The sequence below is a fragment of the Oncorhynchus masou genome, chromosome 32 (assembly GCF_036934945.1).
Source record: "Oncorhynchus masou masou isolate Uvic2021 chromosome 32, UVic_Omas_1.1, whole genome shotgun sequence".
NCBI lineage: Eukaryota > Metazoa > Chordata > Actinopteri > Salmoniformes > Salmonidae > Oncorhynchus > Oncorhynchus masou.
In genome coordinates, this window is record NC_088243.1 from 79,614,336 (window position 1) to 79,640,497 (window position 26,162).

General features: G+C 48.6%; 1 protein-coding gene across 1 annotated transcript; it reads right to left on the bottom strand.

Annotated features, from left to right (window-relative positions):
- Nucleotides 1-11,675: 11,675 nt before the first annotated feature.
- Nucleotides 11,676-23,267, bottom strand: LOC135526653 (eukaryotic translation initiation factor 4E-binding protein 3-like). The gene is made up of 3 exons (XM_064955187.1): nucleotides 22,746-23,267; nucleotides 14,514-14,690; nucleotides 11,676-12,248 (listed from the first exon to the last, which is right to left on the bottom strand). Exons 1-3 carry the CDS (start codon nucleotides 22,876-22,878, stop codon nucleotides 12,220-12,222), a joined length of 339 nt encoding a protein of 112 aa, XP_064811259.1. The 5' UTR covers nucleotides 22,879-23,267; the 3' UTR covers nucleotides 11,676-12,219.
- Between the last annotated feature and the right edge of the window lie 2,895 nt (nucleotides 23,268-26,162).

Consider the following 26,162-nt stretch of genomic DNA (forward strand, 5'->3'; position numbering starts at 1 on the left):
GAGAGGAGGCGTGGACGAGTGTGTGAGAGGAGGCGTGGACGAGTGTGTGAGAGGAGGCGTGGACGAGTGTGTGAGAGGAGGCGTGGACGAGTGTGTGAGAGGAGGCGTGGACGAGTGTGTGAGAGGAGGCGTGGACGAGTGTGTGAGAGGAGGCGTGGACGAGTGTGTGAGAGGAGGCGTGGACGAGTGTGTGAGAGGAGGCGTGGACGAGTGTGTGAGAGGAGGCGTCGACTAGTGTGTGAGAGGAGGCGTCGACTAGTGTGTGAGAGGAGGCCTGGACTACTGTGTGAGAGGAGGCGTGGACTAGTTTGTGACTGAGTGAGAGGTGGCGTGGACGAGTGTGCGACTGAGCCAGAGGTGGCGTGGACTAGTGTGTGAGAGGAGGCGTGGACGAGTGTGTGAGAGGTGGCGTGGACGAGTGTGTGAGAGGTGGCGTGCACGAGTGTGTGAGAGGAGGCGTGGACGAGTGTGTGAGAGGAGGCGTGGACGAGTGTGTGAGAGGTGGCGTGGACGAGTGTGTGAGAGGAGGCGTGGACGAGTGTGTGAGAGGAGGCGTGGACGAGTGTGTGAGAGGAGGCGTCGACTAGTGTGTGAGAGGAGGAGTGGACGAGTGTGTGTAGGCGTGGACGAGTGTGTGTGAGGAGGCGTGGACGAGTGTGTGTAGGCGTGGACGAGTGTGTGAGAGGTGGCGTGGACGAGTGTGTGAGAGTTGAAGTGGACGAGTGTGTGTGAGGAGGCGTGGACGAGTGTGAGAGGTGGCGTGGACGAGTGTGTGAGAGGTGGCGTGGACGAGTGTGTGAGAGGAGGCGTGGACGAGTGTGTGAGAGGAGGCGTGGACGAGTGTGTGAGAGGAGGCGTGGACGAGTGTGTGAGAGGAGGCGTGGACGAGTGTGTGAGAGGAGGCGTGGACGAGTGTGTGAGAGGAGGCGTGGACGAGTGTGTGAGAGGAGGCGTGGACGAGTGTGTGAGAGGAGGCGTCGACTAGTGTGTGAGAGGAGGCCTGGACTACTGTGTGAGAGGAGGCGTGGACTAGTTTGTGACTGAGTGAGAGGTGGCGTGGATGAGTGTGCGACTCAGTGAGAGGTGGCGTGGACTAGTGTGCGACTGAGCCAGAGTTGGCGTGGACTAGTGTGTGAGAGTTGGCGTGGACTAGTGTGTGAGAGGTGGCGTGGACGAGTGTGTGAGAGTTGAAGTGGACGAGTGTGTGTGAGGAGGCGTGGACGAGTGTGTGTAGGCGTGGACGAGTGTGTGAGAGGTGGCGTGGACGAGTGTGTGAGAGTTGAAGTGGACGAGTGTGTGTGAGGAGGCGTGGACGAGTGTGTGTAGGCGTGGACGAGTGTGTGAGAGGTGGCGTGGACGAGTGTGTGAGAGGTGGCGTGGACGAGTGTGTGAGAGGTGGCGTGCACGAGTGTGTGAGAGGTGGCGTGCACGAGTGTGTGAGAGGTGGCGTGGACGAGTGTGTGAGAGGAGGCGTGGACGAGTGTGTGAGAGGAGGCGTGGACGAGTGTGTGAGAGGAGGCGTGGACGAGTGTGTGAGAGGAGGCGTGGACGAGTGTGTGAGAGGAGGCGTGGACGAGTGTGTGAGAGGAGGCGTGGACGAGTGTGTGAGAGGAGGCGTCGACTAGTGTGTGAGAGGAGGCGTCGACTAGTGTGTGAGAGGAGGCCTGGACTACTGTGTGAGAGGAGGCGTGGACTAGTTTGTGACTGAGTGAGAGGTGGCGTGGACGAGTGTGCGACTGAGCCAGAGGTGGCGTGGACTAGTGTGTGAGAGGAGGCGTGGACGAGTGTGTGAGAGGTGGCGTGGACGAGTGTGTGAGAGGTGGCGTGCATGAGTGTGTGAGAGGAGGCGTGGACGAGTGTGTGAGAGGAGGCGTGGACGAGTGTGTGAGAGGAGGCGTGGACGAGTGTGTGAGAGGAGGCGTGGACGAGTGTGTGAGAGGAGGCGTCGACTAGTGTGTGAGAGGAGGCGTCGACTAGTGTGTGAGAGGAGGCCTGGACTACTGTGTGAGAGGAGGCGTGGACTAGTTTGTGACTGAGTGAGAGGTGGCGTGGACGAGTGTGCGACTGAGCCAGAGGTGGCGTGGACTAGTGTGCGACTGAGCCAGAGGTGGCGTGGACTAGTGTGTGACTCAGTGAGAGTTGGCGTGGACTAGTGTGTGAGAGGTGGCGTGGACTAGTGTGCGACTGAGTCAGAGGTGGCGTGGACTAGTGTGTGATTCAGTGAGAGTTGGCGTGGACTAGTGTGTGAGAGGTGGCGTGGACTAGTGTGCGACTGAGCCAGAGGTGGCGTGGACTAGTGTGCGACTGAGCTAGAGGTGGCGTGGACTAGTGTGCGACTGAGCTAGAGGTGGCGTGGACTAGTGTGCGACTGAGCCAGAGGTGGCGTGGACGAGTGTGCGACTGAGCTAGAGGTGGCGAGGACTAGTGTGTGAGAGGTGGCGTGGACTAGTGTGCGACTGAGCCAGAGGTGGCGTGGACTAGTGTGCGACTGAGTCAGAGGTGGTGTGGACTAGTGTGCGACTGAGCTAGAGGTGGCGTGGACTAGTGTGTGAGAGGTGGCGTGGACTAGTGTGCGACTGAGCCAGAGGTGGCGTGGACGAGTGTGCGACTGAGCCAGAGGTGGCGTGGACTAGTGTGTGACTCAGTGAGAGTTGGCGTGGACTAGTGTGTGAGAGGTGGCGTGGACCAGTGTGCGACTGAGCTAGAGGTGGCGTGGACTAGTGTGTGAGAGGTGGCGTGGACTAGTGTGCGACTGAGCCAGAGGTGGCGTGGACGAGTGTGCGACTGAGCCAGAGGTGGCGTGGACTAGTGTGCGACTGAGCGAGAGGTGGCGTGGACTAGTGTGCGACTGAGCGAGAGGTGGCGTGGACTAGTGTGCGACTGAGCTAGAGGTGGCGTGGACGAGTGTGCGACTGAGCCAGAGGTGGCGTGGACTAGTGTGCGACTGAGCCAGAGGTGGCGTGGACGAGTGTGCGACTGAGCCAGAGAGTTGGCGTGGACTAGTGTGTGAGAGTTGGCGTGGACTAGTGTGTGACTGTGTGAGAGTTGGCGTGGACTAGTGTGTGAGAGTTGGCGTGGACTAGTGTGCGACTGAGCCAGAGGTGGCACGGACTAGTGTGCGACTGAGCGAGAGGTGGCGTGGACTAGTGTGCGACTGAGCCAGAGGTGGCGTGGACGAGTGTGCGACTGAGCCAGAGAGTTGGCGTGGACTAGTGTGTGAGAGTTGGCGTGGACTAGTGTGTGACTGTGTGAGAGTTGGCGTGGACTAGTGTGTGAGAGTTGGCGTGGACTAGTGTGCGACTGAGCCAGAGGTGGCGTGGACTAGTGTGCGACTGAGCCAGAGAGTTGGCGTGGACTAGTGTGTGAGAGTTGGCGTGGACTAGTGTGTGACTGTGTGAGAGTTGGCGTGGACTAGTGTGTGAGAGTTGGCGTGGACTAGTGTGTGAGAGGTGGCGTGGACTAGTGTGAGAGGTGGCGTGGACTAGTGTGTGAGAGGTGGCGTGGACTAGTGTGTGAGAGGTGGCGTGGACTAGTGTGTGACTCAGTTAGAGGTGGCGTGGACTAGTGTGCGACTGAGTGAGAGTTGGCGTGGACTAGTGTGTGACTGAGTGAGAGTTGGCATGGACTAGTGTGTGAGAGTTGGCGTGGACTAGTGTGTGAGAGGTGGCGTGGACCAGTGTGCGAGAGGTGGCGTGGACCAGTGTGCGACTGTGCGAGAGGTGGCATTAACTAGTGTGCGACTGAGCTAGAGGTGGCATGGACTAGTGTGTGAGAGGTGGAGTGGACTAGTGGACTAGTGTGTGAGAGGTGGCGTGGACGAGTGTGCGACTGAGCCAGAGGTGGCGTGGACTAGTGTGCGACTGAGCCAGAGGTGGCGTGGACGAGTGTGTGACTCAGTGAGAGTTGGCGTGGACTAGTGTGTGAGAGTTGGCGTGGACTAGTGTGTGAGAGGTGGCGAGGACTAATGTGTGAGAGGTGGTGTGGACTAATGTGTGAGAGGTGGCGTGGACTAGTGTGTGAGAGGTGGCGTGGACAAGTGTGTGACTCAGTGAGAGGTGGCGTGGACTAGTGTGCGACTGAGTGAGAGTTTGCGTGGACTAGTGTGTGAGAGTTGTCGTGGACCAGTGTGCGAGAGGTGGCGTGGACAAGTGTGCGACTGAGCTAGAGGTGGCGTGGACTAGTGTGCGACTGAGTGAGAGGTGGCGTGAACTAGTGTGTGACTGAGTGAGAGGTTGCGTGGACGAGTGTGTGACTGAGCGAGTGTTAGCGTGGAATAGTGTGCGAGAGGTGGCGTGGACTAGTGTGCGACTGAGCGAGAGGTGGCGTGAACTAGTGTGTGACTGATTGAGAGGTTGCGTCGACGAGTGTGTGACTGAGCGAGTGTTAGCGTGGAATAGTGTGTGAGAGGTGGCGTGGACTAGTGTGCGAGAGGTGGCGTGGACTAGTGTGCGAGAGGTGGCGTGGACGAGTGTGTGAGAGGTGGCATGCACGAGTGTGTGAGAGGAGGCCTGGACTACTGTGTGAGAGGAGGCGTGGACTAGTTTGTGACTGAGTGAGAGGTGGCGTGGACGAGTGTGCGACTCAGTGAGAGGTGGCGTGGACTAGTGTGTGAGAGGAGGCGTGGACTAGTGTGCGACTGAGCCAGAGGTGGCGTGGACTAGTGTGTGACTCAGTGAGAGTTGGCGTGGACTAGTGTGTGAGAGTTGGCGTGGACTAGTGTGTGAGAGGTGGCGTGGACTAGTGTGTGAGAGGTGGCGTGGACTAGTGTGTGAGAGGTGGCGTGGACTAGTGTGTGAGAGGTGGCGTGGACAAGTGTGTGAGAGGTGGCGTGGACAAGTGTGTGAGAGGTGGCGGGGACTAGTGTGCGACTGAGCGAGAGTTGACGTGGACAAGTGTGTGATTGAGTGAGAGTTTGCGTGGACTATTGAGTGAGAGGTGGCGTGGACCAGTGTGCGAGAGGTGGCGTGGACCAGTGTGCGACTGTGCGAGAGGTGGCGTTAACTAGTGTGCGACTGAGCTAGAGGTGGCGTGGACTAGTGGACTAGTGTGTGAGAGGTGGCGTGGACTAGAGGACTAGTGTGTGAGAGGTTGCATGGACGAGTGTGCGACTGAGCCAGAGGTGGCGTGGACTAGTGTGTGACTGAGCCAGAGGTGGCGTGGACTAGTGTGTGAGAGTTGGCGTGGACTAGTGTGTGAGAGTTGGAGTGGACTAGTGTGTGAGAGTTGGCGTGGACTAGTGTGTGAGAGGTGGCGTGGACTAGTGTGTGAGAGGTGGCGTGGACTAGTGTGAGAGGTGGCGTGGACTAGTGTGTGAGAGGTGGCGTGGACGAGTGTGTGACTCAGTTAGAGGTGGCGTGGACTAGTGTGCGAAAGAGCCAGAGAGTTGGCGTGGACTAGTGTGTGACTGAGTGAGAGTTGGCGTGGACTAGTGTGTGACTGAGTGAGAGTTGGCGTGGACTAGTGTGCGACTGAGCCAGAGAGTTGGCGTGGACTAGTGTGTGACTGAGTGAGAGTTGGCGTGGACTAGTGTGTGAGAGTTGGCGTGGACTAGTGTGTGACTGAGTGAGAGTTGGCGTGGACTAGTGTGTGAGAGTTGGCGTGGACTAGTGTGTGACTGAGTGAGAGTTGGCGTGGACTAGTGTGTGAGAGTTGGCGTGGACTAGTGTGTGAGAGGTGGCGTGGACTAGTGTGCGACTGAGCGAGAGGTGGCGTGGACTAGTGTGCGACTGAGCTAGAGGTGGCGTGGACTAGTGTGCGACTGAGTGAGAGGTGGCGTGGACTAGTGTGTGACTGAGTGAGAGGTTGCGTGGACGAGTGTGTGACTGAGCGAGTGTTAGCGTGGAATAGTGTGCGAGAGGTGGCGTGGACTAGTGTGCGACTGAGCCAGAGGTGGCGTGGACTAGTGTGCGACTGAGCTAGAGGTGGCGTGGACTAGTGTGCGACTGAGTGAGAGGTGGCGTGAACTAGTGTGTGACTGAGTGAGAGGTTACGTGGACGAGTGAGTGACTGAGCGAGTGTTAGCGTGGAATAGTGTGCGAGAGGTGGCGTGGACTAGTGTGCGACTGAGCCAGAGGTGGCGTGGACTAGTGTGCGACTGAGCTAGAGGTGGCGTGGACTAGTGTGCGACTCAGTAAGAGTTGGCGTGGACTAGTGTGTGAGAGTTGGCGTGGACTAGTGTGTGAGAGGTGGCGTGGACTAGTGTGTGAGAGGTGGCGTGGACTAGTGTGCGACTGAGCTAGAGTTGACGTGGACAAGTGTGTGATTGAGTGAGAGGTGGCGTGGACTAGTGTGCGACTGAGCTAGAGGTGGCGTGGACTAGTGTGCGACTGAGCGAGAGGTGGCGTGGACTAGTGTGCGACTGAGCTAGAGGTGACGTGGACTAGTGTGCGACTGAGCGAGAGGTGGCGTGGACTAGTGTGCGACTGAGCTAGAGGTGGCGTGGACTAGTGTGCGACTGAGTGAGAGGTGGCGTGGACTAGTGTGCGACTGAGCGAGAGGTGGCGTGGACTAGTGTGCGACTGAGCTAGAGGTGGCGTGGACTAGTGTGCGACTGAGCGAGAGGTGGCGTGGACTAGTGTGCGACTGAGCTAGAGGTGGCGTGGACTAGTGTGCGACTGAGCGAGAGGTGGCGTGGACTAGTGTGCGACTGAGCTAGAGGTGGCGTGGACTAGTGTGCGACTGAGCCAGAGGTGGCGTGGACTAGTGTGCGACTGAGCTAGAGGTGGCGTGGACTAGTGTGCGACTGAGCGAGAGGTGGCGTGGACTAGTGTGCGACTGAGCTAGAGGTGGCGTGGACTAGTGTGCGACTGAGCTAGAGGTGGCGTGGACTAGTGTGCGACTGAGCGAGAGGTGGCGTGGACTAGTGTGCGACTGAGCTAGAGGTGGCGTGGACTAGTGTGCGACTGAGCGAGAGGTGGCGTGGACTAGTGTGCGACTGAGCTAGAGGTGGCGTGGACTAGTGTGCGACTGAGCGAGAGGTGGCGTGGACTAGTGTGCGACTGAGCTAGAGGTGGCGTGGACTAGTGTGCGACTGAGTGAGAGGTGGCGTGAACTAGTGTGTGACCGAGTGAGAGGTTACGTGGACGAGTGAGTGACTGAGCGAGTGTTAGCGTGGAATAGTGTGCGAGAGGTGGCGTGGACTAGTGTGCGACTGAGCCAGAGGTGGCGTGGACTAGTGTGCGACTGAGCTAGAGGTGGCGTGGACTAGTGTGCGACTCAGTAAGAGTTGGCGTGGACTAGTGTGTGAGAGTTGGCGTGGACTAGTGTGTGAGAGGTGGCGTGGACTAGTGTGTGAGAGGTGGCGTGGACTAGTGTGCGACTGAGCTAGAGTTGACGTGGACAAGTGTGTGATTGAGTGAGAGGTGGCGTGGACTAGTGTGCGACTGAGCTAGAGGTGGCGTGGACTAGTGTGCGACTGAGCGAGAGGTGGCGTGGACTAGTGTGCGACTGAGCTAGAGGTGACGTGGACTAGTGTGCGACTGAGCGAGAGGTGGCGTGGACTAGTGTGCGACTGAGCTAGAGGTGGCGTGGACTAGTGTGCGACTGAGTGAGAGGTGGCGTGGACTAGTGTGCGACTGAGCGAGAGGTGGCGTGGACTAGTGTGCGACTGAGCTAGAGGTGGCGTGGACTAGTGTGCGACTGAGCGAGAGGTGGCGTGGACTAGTGTGCGACTGAGCTAGAGGTGGCGTGGACTAGTGTGCGACTGAGCGAGAGGTGGCGTGGACTAGTGTGCGACTGAGCTAGAGGTGGCGTGGACTAGTGTGCGACTGAGCCAGAGGTGGCGTGGACTAGTGTGCGACTGAGCTAGAGGTGGCGTGGACTAGTGTGCGACTGAGCGAGAGGTGGCGTGGACTAGTGTGCGACTGAGCTAGAGGTGGCGTGGACTAGTGTGCGACTGAGCTAGAGGTGGCGTGGACTAGTGTGCGACTGAGCGAGAGGTGGCGTGGACTAGTGTGCGACTGAGCTAGAGGTGGCGTGGACTAGTGTGCGACTGAGCGAGAGGTGGCGTGGACTAGTGTGCGACTGAGCTAGAGGTGGCGTGGACTAGTGTGCGACTGAGCGAGAGGTGGCGTGGACTAGTGTGCGACTGAGCTAGAGGTGGCGTGGACTAGTGTGCGACTGAGTGAGAGGTGGCGTGAACTAGTGTGTGACCGAGTGAGAGGTGGCGTGGACTAGTGTTTGACTGAGTGAGAGGTTGCGTGGACTAGTGTGCGACTGAGCTAGAGGTGGCGTGGACTAGTGTGCGACTGAGCGAGAGGTGGCGTGGACTAGTGTGCGACTGAGCTAGAGGTGGCGTGGACTAGTGTGCGACTGAGCGAGAGGTGGCGTGGACTAGTGTGCGACTGAGCTAGAGGTGGCGTGGACTAGTGTGCGACTGAGCGAGAGGTGGCGTGGACTAGTGTGCGACTGAGTGAGAGGTGGCGTGAACTAGTGTGTGACCGAGTGAGAGGTGGCGTGGACTAGTGTGTGACTGAGTGAGAGGTTGCGTGGACTAGTGTGTGACTGAGTGAGAGGTTGCGTGGACTAGTGTGCGACTGAGCCAGAGGTGGCGTGGACTAGTGTGTGACTGAGTGAGAGTTGGCGTGGACTAGTGTGTGACTGAGTGAGAGTTGGCGTGGACTAGTGTGTGAGAGTTGGCGTGGACTAGTGTGCGACTGAGCCAGAGGTGGCGTGGACGATTGTGCGATTGAGAGAGAGGTTGCGTGGACTAGTGTGCGACTGAGCCAGAGTTGGCGTGGACTAGTGTGTGTGTGAGGTGGCGTGGACTAGTGTGCGACTGAGCCAGAGTTGGCGTGGACTAGTGTGCGACTGAGCCAGAGAGTTGGCGTGGACTAGTGTGAGACTGAGCCAGAGGTGGCGTGGACTAGTGTGTGACAGTGAGAGTTGGCGTGGACTAGTGTGTGAGAGTGGTGGCATGGTCTAGAGAGAGAGTGGTGGCTTGGACGAGAGAGAGCGAGCGAGAGACAGAGGTGTAGCCAGCCAGTACTGTAGTGATTACTCACTGCAGCCTAACATTATACAGTGGGTACATTATGTCAACATTGTCGAGTCAGTTCTGCCAAACAAAAGCTTGAGGGGCTCCTAAATACTATGCATTCATTGGTCTGTTATGCATTGCCACTAAATGTCAATGGTCTGGTCTGTGTAGTGTACGCAATGTAATGACTACTCAGTAAGGTCTACTTTATACACTGTACATTGTATCAACATTGTGGAGTTAAGTTTTGCTTTAATGGCAGACGTTTGGAAACCATTCAAGAAAATGTGTAGGCGACACATGCAGTATATCAAATGATTTAACACATTGTACCAAAACTAAATGTTTGAAATCCATGTTACCTGCATTAAATTCCTACTTTTCTACGATGACGTAATACCTTAGCAGCTAAACCGTCTGAACTAAGTCATCAAAACGATGCTCAAGCTTCAAAGGGGCAGAAGGTGGTAATTCTGAACAGTCAGATACCGTAGCTAGCAACAAATCACTGCCATTGTAAGTGGCTTGTTCAGGTCGTTTGAGCTTGTTCTTGACACCACGTCTTGTTTTGACTGATGTCACGTCTATGCAGTGGTGGGCCGTCAGGGCCAGCAAGGCCTTCTCTGCTGGCCTAAACATCATGAGAATATATATATTTTTTTAAATATATTTTCCCACAAATATGTATTAAATTATTCCCCAGAGTAAGAGTTACACTCTTCATTTCATAGTGTTCCTCTTGGTTGCACTGCTTCCAGCCCCAGGTTGAGATTTGGAGGGCTGGTCTTTATGTTAGATATTTTATCCACTCATTCAGCCATCATGTGTTGCCAGGCGTCTAAAATCTGCCCTCAGGCCTTCAGAATCAACCGTGCGGGCGCTTGTAGCTTAAAGTGAATGGAAATTAAAATTTTGTGTCAACCAATCAGCTTTAGAGTTGGCTGTTGTACGCCTGCTGGCTGGCTCCAGTGTTACACAGGAGCCAACTAGCAGGCGTAGTGCCTGCAACTCTTTTGATTGGATTACCAATATTGTGAGGCAGGTCCTATATGGGCAGGTCTCAGAACTAGGAAACTGAAATTGATCAACGAATTAATTTGCGTACTACTAAGCTGTTTTTTCAACCCACAATGGCGGAAGGAGAAGATATCAATTTGGTCGAGGATATAATTATAAACGCCATTCTCAAGACAAACTTTTCAAGAAAAGTTAGACATTGTCAGGAGAGGTAGACGCCGACGCTACAAAGCCGACGCTACAAAGACAGGCTCCGAGAAGCACTGCAAACTGTACTGCTGGGAATGCATATTATTTGCAAGTGATCGATTTGGTGTTTGGAGCCACACTGGCTTTGCAAACCTGAGTTGTCTAACCAAGGCAGCAACGAGACAAAGTACGGCTGGGCACTTACAATGGTGCTTTTGAAAACTATTGGGGACACCAGAGTGGATCTACAGCTCAACGAACAAGCGCGCAGGGCAACGAAGCTGCACAATGAAAAGGTATTGTACTCTTCCCCTGCAATTCTCTGAATAAAAATGTCAATTTCAAGGTGACGCAACGCCTGGTTATACTGCGTTTCTGTCTAAATGTATAGTGTCTAGAGCCATGGCATCATAATGATGGTAATAAGAGGTGGATTAATTCAGGTGGGACTGTATAAGACTTCACTAAAGGCCCAGGCCCCAGAACACTACTGCGTCTATGCTAATAAAACCGGAACTATATATTTGAGAGACAAGTGTTCATTGTGCAACTTAATTTGTTATAAATATTGGATGATAACATGTAAACTATGTTCAATCTAAGCCAACATGTTTTTGCAGCATAGTTTTACCCGCTTCCGTTTTGTTTCTCAACAACCAACCCGTCTATTGGTGCTTTGCTGCTGGTTTGTGCTCAGACTGTGTATTAGCTAAGTTTCCATCCAAACTTGCACTCGCAAATATAGCGCAGGTATTATTGTGGACAAAAGAGCAAGATAATTTTTGTAATTGTCAAACAGCTGCCAAGCATAGATGATCATGTCACCAGAGTAAGACCCTCGATATTTATTGACAAGAGCATCACCGTGCACTTTCACCTCCCTGTGAGGTTCAAAACGCATTTCATATGTAACCTATAGACTGCATGGCTTCATAAAGTCATAGTGGTTGAACCACACAGTGATTCCAATTTATATCCATATTTAATATTTCCAACACCATTTCTTGCATAATTCATTTTACAGACAAAGATCCCACCTTGTAAACCGTATTTTGTCTGAATTTGCGGTTTCCATCAGGCCTGTTGTGTTTAAAAATAATGTTTGATGGAAACATGGTTGTAGATTGTTATGCTGATTAGACGAGGGTAATGAGGTAACGAGGGTAATGCTGAGGGCACAGTGGAGACAGACTAACACAGCTACATACATTAACCCGGTCAGAACATGCTGAGGCACCAGACTAGCAATCAGAACATGCATATCATAGTATAAGTACAGTCATGGGAGTCTCTATTTACATCTGAAAATGAAAGCCAGCCATCAGTATAGTCCTCATTTCATTTAATCCTTTGATTTAAGAGAGCGAGGCAGGTCGTTTTGTTTTGTGTATTTAAAGTGATGACATGGTGAACCTGCTGTTCTGACATATGGCTTTCTGGCAGTTTGAAAATAGGGACCACATGAGGAAACAAGAACATGACTGAACTCAAGTTTAGGTTTTATACTGATTTTTATTTTGAACTTCCATACATTTCAGTTCCTCCTCCACAGGTAGATGCATGGAAGAGCCTGTCCAACAGTCACCCCCAACCTCTGACCTTTAACCTTATGCCAGGGTCAGACATGGTGACCCCCTCATAGACCCAGCAGCAACTCTGCCGTCTTGACCAACCCCTCCGTCCCTGTAGGTTTCATGTAAAATCTCGTACATTTCTCTCCTTTTAAAAAATACAAAGTACCGTACTCTTATGTACAAATCAAAAGCAGTCCAACACACACAAATGTATTGCTTCTTCCAACCTTGCAGCTCAGACACTAATCTGCAACCATTGACGCATTCTGGTGCTAAAAATAATGCTAACACAGGGATCGACATGTCCCCATTCTCTTTATTTTGGGGGGTTTCCTCAACAACAAAAAGTTTTTAAAAAAGGAAGTTGAAGGTGAATGTGACGCATGCTGGTTGTAAAGGACCAATCAGACGTCAGAATAGAAGATAAAACGGTTCTCTCCACAGGAGGCAATGAGCTGCTGCTCAGATGTCCATCTCAAACTGGCTGTCATCTACAGAGGGAGAGAGAAATGGAGAGAGGGAGGGAGAGCGAGAAAGAGGGTGGGGAAGAGAAAAGAGACATGAACAAATCCGTCATTACTTGTATCAGTCAGGGGGGGGTGGGCGTGACAGTGTTGTGTTCATCCTTCTTACAAATGTGTTGTCGTCAACTCCAGACAACAAATCTCCAAGAGCAGACACAATCACCAACCCCTTCTATTTGTCTGTTAATGTCCATCATCTTTAGCCTCACAGAGAGAGGGAGAGAGACAGAAAGAGGGGTCAGAGGATGGTGTGTCTTCTCTCCACAAAAACAGTAATCTCATGACCAATCGAAACAGCCAAACCTCAGACCACTCCCTCTCTCCTGTTGAAACACGCTCCATTTAACTGTTTATCTAGTATCCATGTGCTGACCTCAACATACTCAGATAACCAGCCTGATACTTAGTGACACTGTCTGCAACTAGCCCACAGCTCAACATCATTGTCGTGTGTCGTCAGCTGTAAAACAAAACCTAGGACAACAGATAGCCAGCTGGTAAGTAGAGATATCTACAGTCAAGTACCAGATAAGATACACACTGATATCTGCAGAGTTTTGGGTAGGACAACATTACAATGTGGATGGAATTGCACTGAGACTAAGATTTTCACTTTAAAATGTATGCCAAACCAGAACATGGATTTAAACCAGGTAACGGAATTACATCATGGATCCCTGATCTGAACTACACAATTATGGATCCGAATGTCATTCTCTTCATGGTGATGTATCCTAAAAAAGGTAGAAGTATGCACTATTATTCTACACACCGACTTATCTTAAAATGAGCTCTGCCCCCAAACAAGACCAAATCTAAACTATAGTACTCATCTTCACCGGACTCTACTGTACTGTCCAAATGTGTGAACCCAACTGTTCTTTGTGACTACCATAATTACCACATTGTAACCAATTCAATTGCAGAAATTCCATTTACTGATTTGGTAACGGAATATCAAGTTTTAATCTGTAAAAACACTAACTAATTGATAGGTCTACCTTCACTTGTTACTTCTGTGACCTCTCATTATCCTCCCTCATGAGGGAGAGAAGATACCTGGGTATTTGGTAACGGAATATCAAAGCTGTTCCATCTGTTTTAGGATGGACAGTTTAAGACATTTATTATTTGCCTTAATTACTCAAATATAGACCCAGCTTTCATTTGACATGCTCCTATGAACTTCACGTTGGTGCTCATGGCTCCTTTTACCTAATGTCAAAAGGCTACTTCTAGGCAGGAAGCCTTGTTCTATAGTAAATTAACAGGGCCCAGGACTTGGAAGGCTAGGTCCTGACTGACAAGTATTACATCACTTTGGGTCCAAGGCTGCAGTGGCCTAGTTTCACAGTACTGTCAAGGGGCTAAGACCTAGTGACGTTACACACACACACAGGAATAACAAAAGGTGACCATGTCCGACAGACAGACAGACGGGAATAACAGAAGGTGACCATGTCCGACAGACAGACAGACGGGAATAACAAAAGGTGACCATGTCCGACAGACAGACAGACAGGAATAACAGAAGGTGACCATGTCCGACAGACAGACAGACAGGAATAACAGAAGGTGACCATGTCCGACAGACAGACAGGAATAACAGAAGGTGACCATGTCCGACAGACAGACAGGAATAACAGAAGGTGACCATGTCCGACAGACAGACGGACAGGAATAACAGGTGATAATGCCTGTAAAAATGCTGCTCTGGTCTTCTACTCCCCCTCATCCACTTCTTAAAACACTAGGTTCCACGAAGACAAGGAAATAACATACAGGTGGTTGAATGGACATACAGTGCCTTGCGAAAGTATTCGGCCCCCTTGAACTTTGCGACCTTTTGCCACATTTCAGGCTTCAAACAAAGATATAAAACTGTATTTTTTTGTGAAGAATCAACAACAAGTGGGACACAATCATGAAGTGGAATGACATTTATTGGATATTTCAAACTTAACAAATCAAAAACTGAAATTGGGCGTGCAAAATTATTCAGCCCCCTTAAGTTAATACTTTGTAGCGCCATGTGGCAAAAGGTTGCAAAGTTCAAGGGGGCCGAATACTTTCTCAAGGCACTGTATAGGTAGGTGCATATCAACATCATCATATAGGTGGTTGAATGGAGTTCCACCTGTGTATACATGTTCACATGCGTTTGTCAGTGTGCACATCTGTACAGAATGTGTGTGTAGACAGTACGCATGTCTACTGTGTTCATATTCCTACCTCCCAGGTCCTTCTCCTCCTCCTCCAGCTCCTCTTTAAGTTCCTGAAGTTTGCCCAGAGGGTGCAGAGCGGGCACCGTCACCCCTGGGATCTGGGGCAGGCAGCATGGAGGAGTCCGGGCAATGGGAGAGTTCCGACAGTCCAGGAGGAACTTCCTGTCGTAGATGATGCGTGTTCCTGTCGGGGGGGGGGGGGAACAAAACACACTTAAATCATGTGACACTTAAAGTCCACCTGTGTGCAATCTAACTAATTATGTGACTTCAGAAGGTAATGGTTTGCACCAGATCGTATTTTAGGGGTTTATAGCAAAGGGGTGAACATATACACGCACCACTTTTCCTTTTTTAATTTATTTTTTTAAACAAGTTATTTTAATAATTTCACCAAATTTGACTATTTTGTGTATGTCCATTACATGAAATCCAAATAAAAATAAATTACAGGTTGTAGTGCAACAAAATAGGAAAAAACACTAAGGGTGATGAATACTTTTGCAAAGCACTGTAAGTCCTGGATGTCAGGAAGCTTGGCCTCAGCAATGTACTGAGCCGTATGCACTACCCTCCGTAGCAACCGGTCAGCGCATGCCCCCCGTAGCAACCGGTCAGCGCATGCCCTCCGTAGCAACCGGTCAATGCAATCCCAGAACATATTCCAGTCTTTGCTAGTGAAACAGTCCTGCAGCGTAGCAGCCACATCACCTGAACACTTCCGTATTGAGCGAGTCACTGGTACTTCCTGCTATATAGTTTTAGCTTGTAATCAGAAGGATAGAATTATGGTCAGATTTGCCAAATGGAGGGCAAGGGAGAGCTTTGTATGCATCTGTGTGTGGAGTAACAGTGGTCAATAGTTTTTTTCTCCTCTGGTTGCATGTGACATGCTGGTAGAAATGAGGTTAATTAAACGGATTTAAGTTTGCCTGCATTAAAGTCCCTGGCCACTAGGAGCGCCGCTTCTGGATGAGCATTTTCTTGAGTGCGGTCTTAGTGCCAGCATCAGTTTGTGGTGGTAAATAGACGGCTATGAATAATATAGATGAGAACTCTTGGTAGATAGTGTGGTCTACAACTTATGAGGTATTCTACTTCAGGCGGGTAATACCTTGAGACTTCTTTAATATTAGACATTGCACAACAGCAGTTGACACACCCTCGCCCCTCGTCTTACCAGACGTAGCTGCTCTGTCCTGCTGATGCGCGGGGAAGCCAGCCAGCTCTATATTATCCATGTCGTCGTTCAGCCACGTATCAGTGAAACACAAGACAGTTTTGAATGTCCCGTTGGTAGGATAGTCTTAATCGTAGATCGTCCAGTTTGTTTTCCCAATTATTGGCCAACGTGCAAAGGTTAGTGGTGGTTTACCGACTCATACGAATTTGTTGACAAGGCACATGCCCTCCTCCCCCTTTTATTCAAACAGATGACGCTGATTTGATCCTTGGGTCGACAAAGCAATATATCCTTCGAGTCAGACACATTAAAGAAAAAAAAATCTTTGTCCAGTTCGAGGGGAGTAATCGCTGTTCTGATATCCAGAAGCTCTTTTCGGTCATAAGAGACAGTAGCAGCAACATTATGTACAAAATTAGTAACAGTTGAAGTCGGAAGTTTACATACACTTAGGTTGGAGTCATTAACTTGTTCGTCAACCACTTCACAAATTTCTTGTTGACAAACTATAGTAAAGCAAGTTGGTTAGGACATCTACTTTGCACGACAAGTAATTTTTCCAACAATTATTTACAGACCGTAACCCTATTTCACTGTATCACAATTCCAGTGGGTCAGAAGTTTACATGCACTAAGTTGACTGTGCCTTTATACAGCTTGGAAAATTCCAGAAAATTATATCATGGCTTTAGTGGCTTCTGATAGGCTAATTGACATTAATTGAGTCAATTGGAGGTATACCTGTCGATGTGTTTCAAGGCCTACCTTCAAACTCTGTGCCTCTTTGCTTGACATCATGGGAAAATCAAAAGAAAAATCAGCCAAGACCTCAGAAAAACAATTGTAGACCTCCACAAGTCTGATTCTTCCTTTGCAAACACCTGAAGGTAACACGTTCATCTGTACCAACAATAGTATGGCAAGTATACACACCATGGGACCACGCAGCAGTCATAACGCTCAGGAAGGAGACGAGTTGTCTCCTAGAGATGAACGTATTTTGGTTGAAAAGTGCAAATCAATCCCAGAACAACAGCAAAGGACCTTGTGAAGATGGAGGAAACAGGTGCAAAAGTATCTATGGCGACAGTAAAATGAGTTCTATATCGACATAACCTGAAAGGCCGCTCAGCAAGGAAGAAGCCACTGCTCCAATACCGCCATAAAGAGCCAAACTACAGTCTGCAACTGCACATGGGGACAAAGAATTGTTTTTGGAGAAATGTCCTCTGGTCTGAGGAGGATGGCAGCATAATGGGGGTGGCAGCATCATGTTGTGGGGGTGCTTTGCTGCAGGAGGGACTGGTGCACTTCACAAAATAGATGGCATCATGAGGCAGGAAAATTATGTGGATATATTGAAGCAACATCTCAAGACATCAGTCAGGAAGTTAAAGCTTGGTCGCAAATGGGTCTTCCAAATGGACAATGACCCCAAGCAGACTTCCAAAGTTGTGGCAAAATGGCTCAAGGACAAAAAAGTCAATGTATTGGAGTGGCCATCACAAAGCCCTGACCTCAATCCTATAGAAAGTTTGTGGGCAGAACTGAAAAAAAGCGTGTGCGATCAAGGAGGCCTACTGACCTGACTCAGTTACACCAGCTCTGTCAGGAGGAATGGGGCAAAATTCACCCAACTTATTGTGGGAAGCTTGTAGAAGGCTACCCACAACATTTGACCCAAGTTAAACAATTTGAAGTCAATGCTACCAGATGCTAATTGCGTGTATGTAAACTTCTGACCCACTGGGAATGTGATTAAATAAATAAAAGCTGAAAACTATTATTCTGACATTTCACATTCTTAAAATAAAGTGGTGATCCTAACTGACCTAAGACAGGGAATTTGTACTAGGAATAAATGTCAGGAATATGTGAAACTGAGTTTAAATGCATTTGGCTAAGCTGTATGTAAACTTCCCACTTCAACTGTAAAAACTATGTGGGATAAAAAATAAATAGCACAGTTGGTTAGCAGTCTGCAAAACGTCAGTCATCCCCTCCAGCGCCATTATAGCCAGTCAGGCCATATTGGTCAGGTGCATGTGATGTATAAATGAGTCAAAGAGAGCATGGGTTGGGGTAATGGTTTTCCTAAACACATTAGGGATTTGGGCAAAATGTTCAGCAACACGGACAGCGCGATAAACACTTCTGTTGATGTTGTGGTCTCTGTAGCAGGGTAAGAGACACAGACAACGGGCGCTCAGCAGTCAGTCGCTGTCAATTTGTTTTTTAACACAGCACAGCAAGTCTGAGGCTCAGTGCATATAGCTGATATGACTAAAACACAGGATTTATCATATATATATATATATATATATATATATATATATTCACCACTCAATTGGTCTGAAGAACAGACGACATTCGGTGGACCAGTATTTTTATTTTAGTCAGGGACGTCCCTAAAATAGACTCATGTACCATAACATCTGTTGGAGATTAGTTATAAACTCAAGCACATTATTCAGTGTACAAAAATGGATGATTTAGTTCCTGATTTATCCAATATGCGCCTTGAAAACCAGCCATGAATTGTTTGATGTCAAAGCTGCACAAATACAATAGTGTATCTGGAAGAAACTGGGACTGCACCCCTGACCCTGAGGCCCTCCCTGGCCTTAGGGTCAGGGCTGTTGGATGCATACCAAACACACGGTTTTCAGCCCAAGGAGAGGAGATGGAGGAGGGAGGGGAGAAGAGGGGTCAGTTGGCCATTGTGAGTAAGGGAAGAGAGGAAAACAGGAGGAAACAGAGGAGAGAAGTTGTGGGTTGGCAGTAGTAAGCCAGTTCTAGGAAAGTGGAGAACATAAACAAGTTCTCCTAGAACCAGGAAGTGGTGACAGGAGGCAGACCAGAAACACATGTGGCCTGCACCGGGCGCTCCGTGTCGCCTGCTACAGAGCTGTACTGTAGTCACCTGCAGAGTTTTCCCTACATTATGTTTGCTTAGGTGGCTTGACGAGGCCTCCTGTGGTGAGACCCCATTCATGAGGTTGCGTGGTTGAGTGGAGGTTATGTCATCTCTTCCACAACAGGCCGAGACCATTTGGAATACAGTATGTAAAAGGAAACTCGACTTGCCATACAAAGTTTGTCTGCATGTCTACAGTAGAGACTGTTTGGTAAACAACTAGGCTCTGACAGGTTGCTGACGGACTGATGTCATCCCTGAATTGCAACAGAACATTGATAAACAGTCGTTATAGATATTATATCATACTGAATATCATTCTGATGAACTGAAGTTTCACCTGAACCACCGTTTATCGACTGACAGAACATTTGATAAACAGTCATTAGATATGAATCATCCAATGTTGTGGTGTCTACTAGTGAAGTCTGCCCTGGACAGGGTTACATGGAGAGGACAGGGAGTGCTGCCGTGCAGTATTTAGTATTAGCAGTGGTGTGAGGTCTTCCCTGGACAGGGTTACATGGAGAGGACAGGGAGTACTGCCGTGCAGTATTTAGTATTAGCAGTGGTGTGAAGTCCTCAACTCGTACTTTAACGGTTGTTTTTTTTTATGTTCTGTACTTTACTACATTCCTAAAAATTTACTTTTCACTCCCTACATTTTCCCTGACACCCAAAAGTACTCATTACATTTTGAATGCTTAATACGACAGGAAAAATGATCAAATTCACACACGTATCAAGAGAACGTCCCTGGCCATCCCTACTGCCTCTGATATGGCAGACTCACAACAAATCAAATGAATGTTTTGTTTGTAAATGATACCTGAGTGTTGAAGTGTGCCTGCCCCTGGCCATCGGAGGGTGCTTTACCTGTGAGAGAGGGTGTGGGGAGTTTGAGGAACCATTAGAGAGGGAGGGGATGTGGGAGAAGGCGGAGAGGGCCGAGCCAGGGTGGCGTGAGGGGATGGAGGACTTGGTGGTGTGGGGGGAGGAAGAGGAGGAGGAAAGGGTAATGGGGTGAGTTGCATCTGAGTTTGGAGCAGACTGGGAGGAGCTGCCTTTACCAGAGCTGGGATTGAAATCCCAGCTTTTTAGAGGCAGGTACAGTAGGGGAAGTAGTTTTATGACCCCCCCCCCCCCCCACACACACACAAAACAGATGCCAGAACCAAACAGAGATGCCAGAACCAAACAGAGATGCCAGAACAAAGGCTGGTTGTCAAAAAGGGAACTGGTGATTTAAGGTAACAAATGTTAAAAAAAATGCAAGACAACATTGACTTCAGTTGGCCAGGGGCCAAATTGTGCTGTCTGGTTTTCTTAATATAAGGAACATGAAATTTAAAACCAAATATTTATTTAGAACCAAATACTTTTACTCAAGTATTTTACTGGCTGACTTTCACTTTGTCTCAAGTTATTTTCTATTAAGGCATCTTTACTTTGGAATGACAATTGGGTACTTTTTCCACCACTGAGTATTAGTACAGCACGCTGTAGTTACAACTGATACAGTGCAGAACAGTTACATTTTCACAGACACTATACAACCTGCCAGTTGAGCACCCTGTCCTGAACAAAAGGAAAGTGGAGTGAGTGAGTGTGTGTGTGTAAACATTAGGGCAGGAATTTAGGCAGAAGCTATGCAGAGAGAACAGGACAGCCAGCAGCTAAACTATAGTACCCTGGCCCTGAGTTATGCAGAAAAGGCCTGCTCAGTCCAGCTCTGTGGCCAATCTCTCGGTTCACATGAAACCTAGCCAATCCCATGTAATGCCACGCTCTGTCAGTGGCAATGGGATAACACCCACCCACCCTCCCCTCATCACATTACAGCAGGGAGACTAGCCGGGGACCGGAGCAGTCTCTCCCCACCATGTGTAATGCTTGTTGTGCTCACATCAACAGTTAATTGTAGAAAATTAACTTCTGGTTATAGAAGCATCATGTAAAACTGATCTAGGCTAAATGTTTTTATTTATTTAACTAAGCAAGTCAGTTAAGAACATATTCTTATTTACAACGACGGCCTGCCACGGCCAAAACCGGACGACGCTGAGCCAATGGTGCACCGCGCTATGGGACTCACAATCCTGGTCGGCTGTGATACAGCCTGGAATCAAACCAGGGTCTGTATTAACACCTCTAGCACTGAGATTCAGTGCCTTAGACCGCTGTGACACTCGGGAGCACCTGTTGTAAGGCATCAATGAAATAAGTCGCTCTGGATAAGAGCGTCTGCTAAATGACTTAAATGTAATGTAAATGTATCACCATAAGCAGTGTAATGACAGTAACAGCTGTTATAACCATGTTATAACTACTCCTTAAAGCTCTTAACTAGTTTGTTCTGGTCTGGCCAAGCCTTCCATGACGCAAAAGGAACATGAAGGATCCATAGAGGACCTGAAACCACACTGCTTTCTGCTCTCAGCCAAATCACACATTCCACCACTCCCTCCCACATGTCCTCACTTCAACAATTCTTAGAAAGGCCTCTCGTTGCACTCCATTTATGCTTCCCAATCCCTCCCCCTCTCACACACGTTACTCTCTCAAATTCAAGGGCTTTAATGTTATGGGAAACATATTTACATTGCCAAAGCAAGTGAAATAGATAAAAGTTCAACAAAAAAAGTACAGTAAACTACACTCAGTAAACAAAAGTTCCAAAGGTCTGCCTACAGCAGCCTCTTTCTATAGCAAGGCTATGCTCACCAAGTCTGTAAACAGTCAAAACTCTCCTTAAATGTTGGGTCAGTCAGTGGTCAGGAATTCTGCAATGCTGTACTCTGTTTAGGGACAAAGAGCATTCTAGTTTGGAAAGAACAAAAAAAAACTAAGCAATGTGTCAAGTAATAATCTTTTTGTCTTCTCATGATTTGGTTGGGTCTAATTGTGTTGCTGTCCTGGGGATCTGTGGGGTGTGTTTGAACAGAGCCCCAGGACCAGCTTGCTTTGGGGACTTTTCTCAAGGTTCATCTCTCTGTAGGCGTTGGCTTTGTTATGGAAGGTTTGGGAATTGCTTCCTTTTGGGTGGTTGTAGAATTTAACGGCTCTTTTCTGGATTTTTCCGTCGCTCCCTCTCCACTTGGCTAGAACAGAATGTTCCTACAGTATTCCTGAAATGCACCAGAGAAGCTGTGGTGGCGCCCAGAGGGTGTCTCCCTCGCTCCTCCCCAATCATCACCCTGAATCTGGCCCGCCCACCAATAGGTCATAGGTTAAGAGGAGCTTGTTGTCCACCAATCGGCTTTTCTGCTCAAGAATGTTGTGCCAAATTTGACAACCATAACTCTCATCACTATGGCTACTTAGCTTACATAATGTGGCATGTTTTCCATATAAAGCAGATCTCAACTGCCCCATCAAAGTTAATTGGCAATTGGTTCCCAACATAGCACTCTACATGAGCTGTTTTGAATGTGAATTTCAGCAGCAAATTCTCTCAGCGAGTTTACACAGGTCTGAGCAGTGTAGTAAACAGACAGTACCGAATCCCACCTTCATACTGCTCTGCACAGACTGCACGTAAACAGCAGCCATGCAGTTGAACACGTGATCCCTGTTTTCTTCCACATCACTTAAATCATTTTCGTCTTTCAATAAGAATATTGCCGTAACATTACGGGAAGAGTGAGGTCCCATATTAAAATGACTGGACGCAATAATATGAACACACACAAAAAAGCCATTGAATGAAGTTGCAGTTGCATTTAAAATATCACATACCACACGCAATATCCAACAAAGTATGCTGCAAGTCAAACAGACATGACTAACCTCGTTTTAGCCAGCTAGCTAACAAGCACGTGTCACGCATGTATTATATCCGACCAAATAAACTGGAGTCACAAGACCGTGAGGGTTAAGTACCGTTGAGAGGTTGCAAGATTTGGGGAAGTAAATGTGCGTTTCAATACAGCTATAATTAACGCGAACGTGTTATTTCCTTTGACAACCATCGTCAAGTACCTAGCTAGTTTAGTTCCCCTTTCCCTACATTATAAAACGTTACTTTTTACTTTTAGATAGAAAACTAACAGGCTCACGTTATCTAAACTACCACTGGTACAAGACGTGTTGTGCGTGCTGCATGGTTGGTCGTAAACATCCGGGCCAGGTGCTCTTACCTCCGGGCGTTGTGGAGAAGAGAGTACCCCCGGGAGTCTGACTGTAGCAGTCAGGGAGCTGAGACCAGTCTTTCAGGGTGAGCACCCGGGTAGGGATTGGGCAACTCTTCACCTCCTGAGCGTTGGTCGTCATCCTGGGTTTATTTGGGTTCTTCTGATCAACCGCAGACAGATGCTTAGTGTGAAGATCGGTTGATCTTGCAAATTGGATTGTTTACTAACGTTTCCCAAAAAACAAGTAATTTGCTAACAAGATAAACAAAAACAAAACCTTAACCACAGTAGCTCGTTTTAGCTAACAAAATAAAAACAGACGGAATCGACTGCAGAGCTGTTCGGGGCGGGCGGTTTTGTTGCCAGATAAGTATAGCTGTCAGCTCAGCAACAACCGTAGTTTGAGACAACGAACTGGCTAATGAAGATATTCGCGTGCATTTAACATCAGGGTGACTCTGGTCATGTGACGTGATGTGATCGCTACAGCCATATATTATACATAAAGGCAACAGCCGAACCTGATCTCCACGAAGAAGTGCGACTGGTTGGTCAATCAAATATTAGCTCCGCCTGTGAAGGGTGGAACTGGCCAAAACGGAGTGACATGATAATTTCGATCCGGAAGTAATCTAGTGGATCTAATCTGAAGCGATGGTGTAGAACAGAAAGCAACAATGACCAGAAACAAGTCCCAATTTGTTTCACTTGACAACAATTGCAAAGCAAATACATTATTCAGCAGAAACAACACCAAGACTCCAAATACAATAAATTCCATCAAAAAAGAGAATAAACTGATCTACATCAATTCACCACATTCTGATAATGTACCAACCTGACTCTGACTGAACACAGCCAATGAAGTTATGACATCACTAAATGGATCCGTCTGTGTATTGATACCACTCTGAACAACGTATTTCCATTTACATGTGATGTGTACACAGACAATATATAATAATAAATAATAATATATCCCATTTAGCAGACGCTTTTGTCCAAAGCGACTTACAAGTCGGCTGGGGCCACTACTTTTACATATGGGTGGCCCTAGCGGGAATCGAACCCACGACGCTTGGCGTTGCAAGCGCCATGCTCTACCGACTGAGCCACACAGGACCCCCCCCGAGATATATTATACATTCATGGCTGCACAATAAACGTATCACCCGCGTGAAATATATTTAATTGATACAGTATTGATTGTTTTATAATACATGTCATGGGAACAGGGAGTGTGGTACTGTATAACATTTATTTAATTGACCCGAATTTCTCCCAAATTTCGTGGTATCCAATTGGTCATCATAACTCACGGCCCACTGACAAGGACACAATGCCTGACATAAAGTTTTACCCAAAATTGAACTAATGTGCACACACGTTTCCCGAAAACAGCGAAAGTCGGGACAGCGGTTTTCCGACAAGGCTCAGATCAACATGGCAGTGTTGCCTTTGTTTATAAAAATCTGCATTGACCCTTCAAATGTATTTTTGCACTGAATATGCAGGCTGCTGCTACTCTGTTCATCATATAGTGCATCTGGAAAGTTCAGACCCCCTTTTCCACTTTTTTCCCTTTTCCACATTGTTACTTTACTTTCAACAACTTGGAGTCCACCTGTGCTAAATTCAATTGATTGGACATGATTTGGAAAGGCACACCCCCTGTCTATAAAGTCCCACAGGTGACAGTACGTCAGAACAAAAACAAAGCCATGAGGTCAAAGGATTTTTCCGTAGAGTTCCAAGACAGGATTGTGTCGTGACTTCTGGGGACCGGTACCAAAACATTTCAGCAGCATTGAAGGTCCCCAAGAACACAGTGACCTCCATCATTCTTAAATGGATGACGTTTGGAACCACCAAGACTCTTCCTAGAGCTGGACGCCCGGCCAAACTGGGCAATCTGCGGAAAAGGGCCTTGGTCAGGGAGGTGACCAAGAACCCGATGGTCACAGAGAGCTCCTCTGTGGAGATGGGAAAACCTTCCATAAGGACAACCATCTCTGTAGCACTCCACCAATAAGGGCTTTATGGTAGAGTGGCCAGATGGAAGCCACTCCTCAGTAAAAGGCACAACAGCCCTCATGGAGTTTGCCAAAAGGCATCAACAGCCTTGGTTTCTCAAATGACTGCCTCGCCTGGTTCACCATCTACTTCTCTGATAGAGTTCAGTGTGTCAAATCGGAGGACCGGTTGTCCGGACCTCTGGCAGTCTCTATGGAGGTGATACAGGGTTCAATTCTCGGGCCGACTCTTCTCTGTACACATCAATGATGTCGCTCTTGCTGCTGGTGATTCTCTGATCCACCTCTACGCAGACGACACCATTCTGTATACTTCTGGCCCTTCTTTGGACACTTAACTAACCTCCAGACGCCATACAACCCTCCTTCCGTGACCTCCCAACTGCTCTTAAATGCAAGCAAAACTAAATGCATGCTCTTCAAACGATCGCTGTCCGCCCGTCCAGCATCACTACTCTGCCTTAGGTATTTGAAGTTGTCCACATATTCTAGGTGTCTGGTTAGACTGTAAACTCTCCTTCGACTCACATTAAGCATCTCCAATCCAAAATTAAATCTAGAATCGGCTTCCTAATTCGCAACAAAGCATCCTTCACTCATGCTGCCTAATATACCCTAGAAAAACTGAACATCCTACCAATCCTCGACAATGTCATTTACAAAATAGACTGCATCCGATTTGTTGAGTAGAGTGTTGGAGGCTATCACAGTGCCATCCATTTTGTCACCAAAGCCCCACCACTGCGACCTGTACACTCGTTGGCTGGCCCTTGCTTCATACTCGTTGCCAAACCCACTGGCTTATCCCCAAAGCCAATTCCTCCTTCGGCTGCCTTTCCTTCCAGTCCTCTGCAAAAATCACTGAAGCTGGAGACTCGTATCTCCCTCAATAGCTTTAAGCACCAACTCACAGATCACTGCACCTGTACAGCGATCACTCCAATGTTTAATTGGTATATCCATTTATTGCCTTACCTCATTTGCATATACTTCTACTGTATTATTGACTGTTTATTCCATGTCGAACTGCTTTATCTTGGCCAGGTCGCAGTTGTAAATGAACTTGTTCTCAACTTGCGTATCTGGTTAAGGTGAAGCAAGATTCTCTGGTCTGATGAAACCAAGATTGAACTCTTTGGCCTGAATGCCAAGTGTCACGTCTGGAGGAAACCTGGCACCATCCCTACAGTGAAGCATGGTGGCAGCATCATGCTTTGGGGATGTTTTCAGCAGCCTTTGACTAGAAAGATGAACGGAGCTAAGTACAGAGATCCTTGATGAAAACCTGCTCCAACAGGACAACGACCCGAAGCACACAGCCAAGACAACACAGGAGTGTTTTTTACTTTTTTAATACATTTGCAAAAATAAAAATAACGTTTTTGCTTTG

Bases quoted from the DNA above. Each gene is read 5' to 3' on its own strand.
- LOC135526653 (XM_064955187.1), bottom strand. From the start codon at position 22,878: ATGACGACCAACGCTCAGGAGGTGAAGAGTTGCCCAATCCCTACCCGG. The intron at 14,691-22,745 runs GTAAGAGCACCT...CCCCCCCGACAG, and splicing joins CTTCTCCACAACGCCCGGAG to GAACACGCATCATCTACGAC. The intron at 12,249-14,513 runs GTAGGAATATGA...CTCCCTCTGTAG, and splicing joins GGAGGAGAAGGACCTGGGAG to ATGACAGCCAGTTTGAGATG.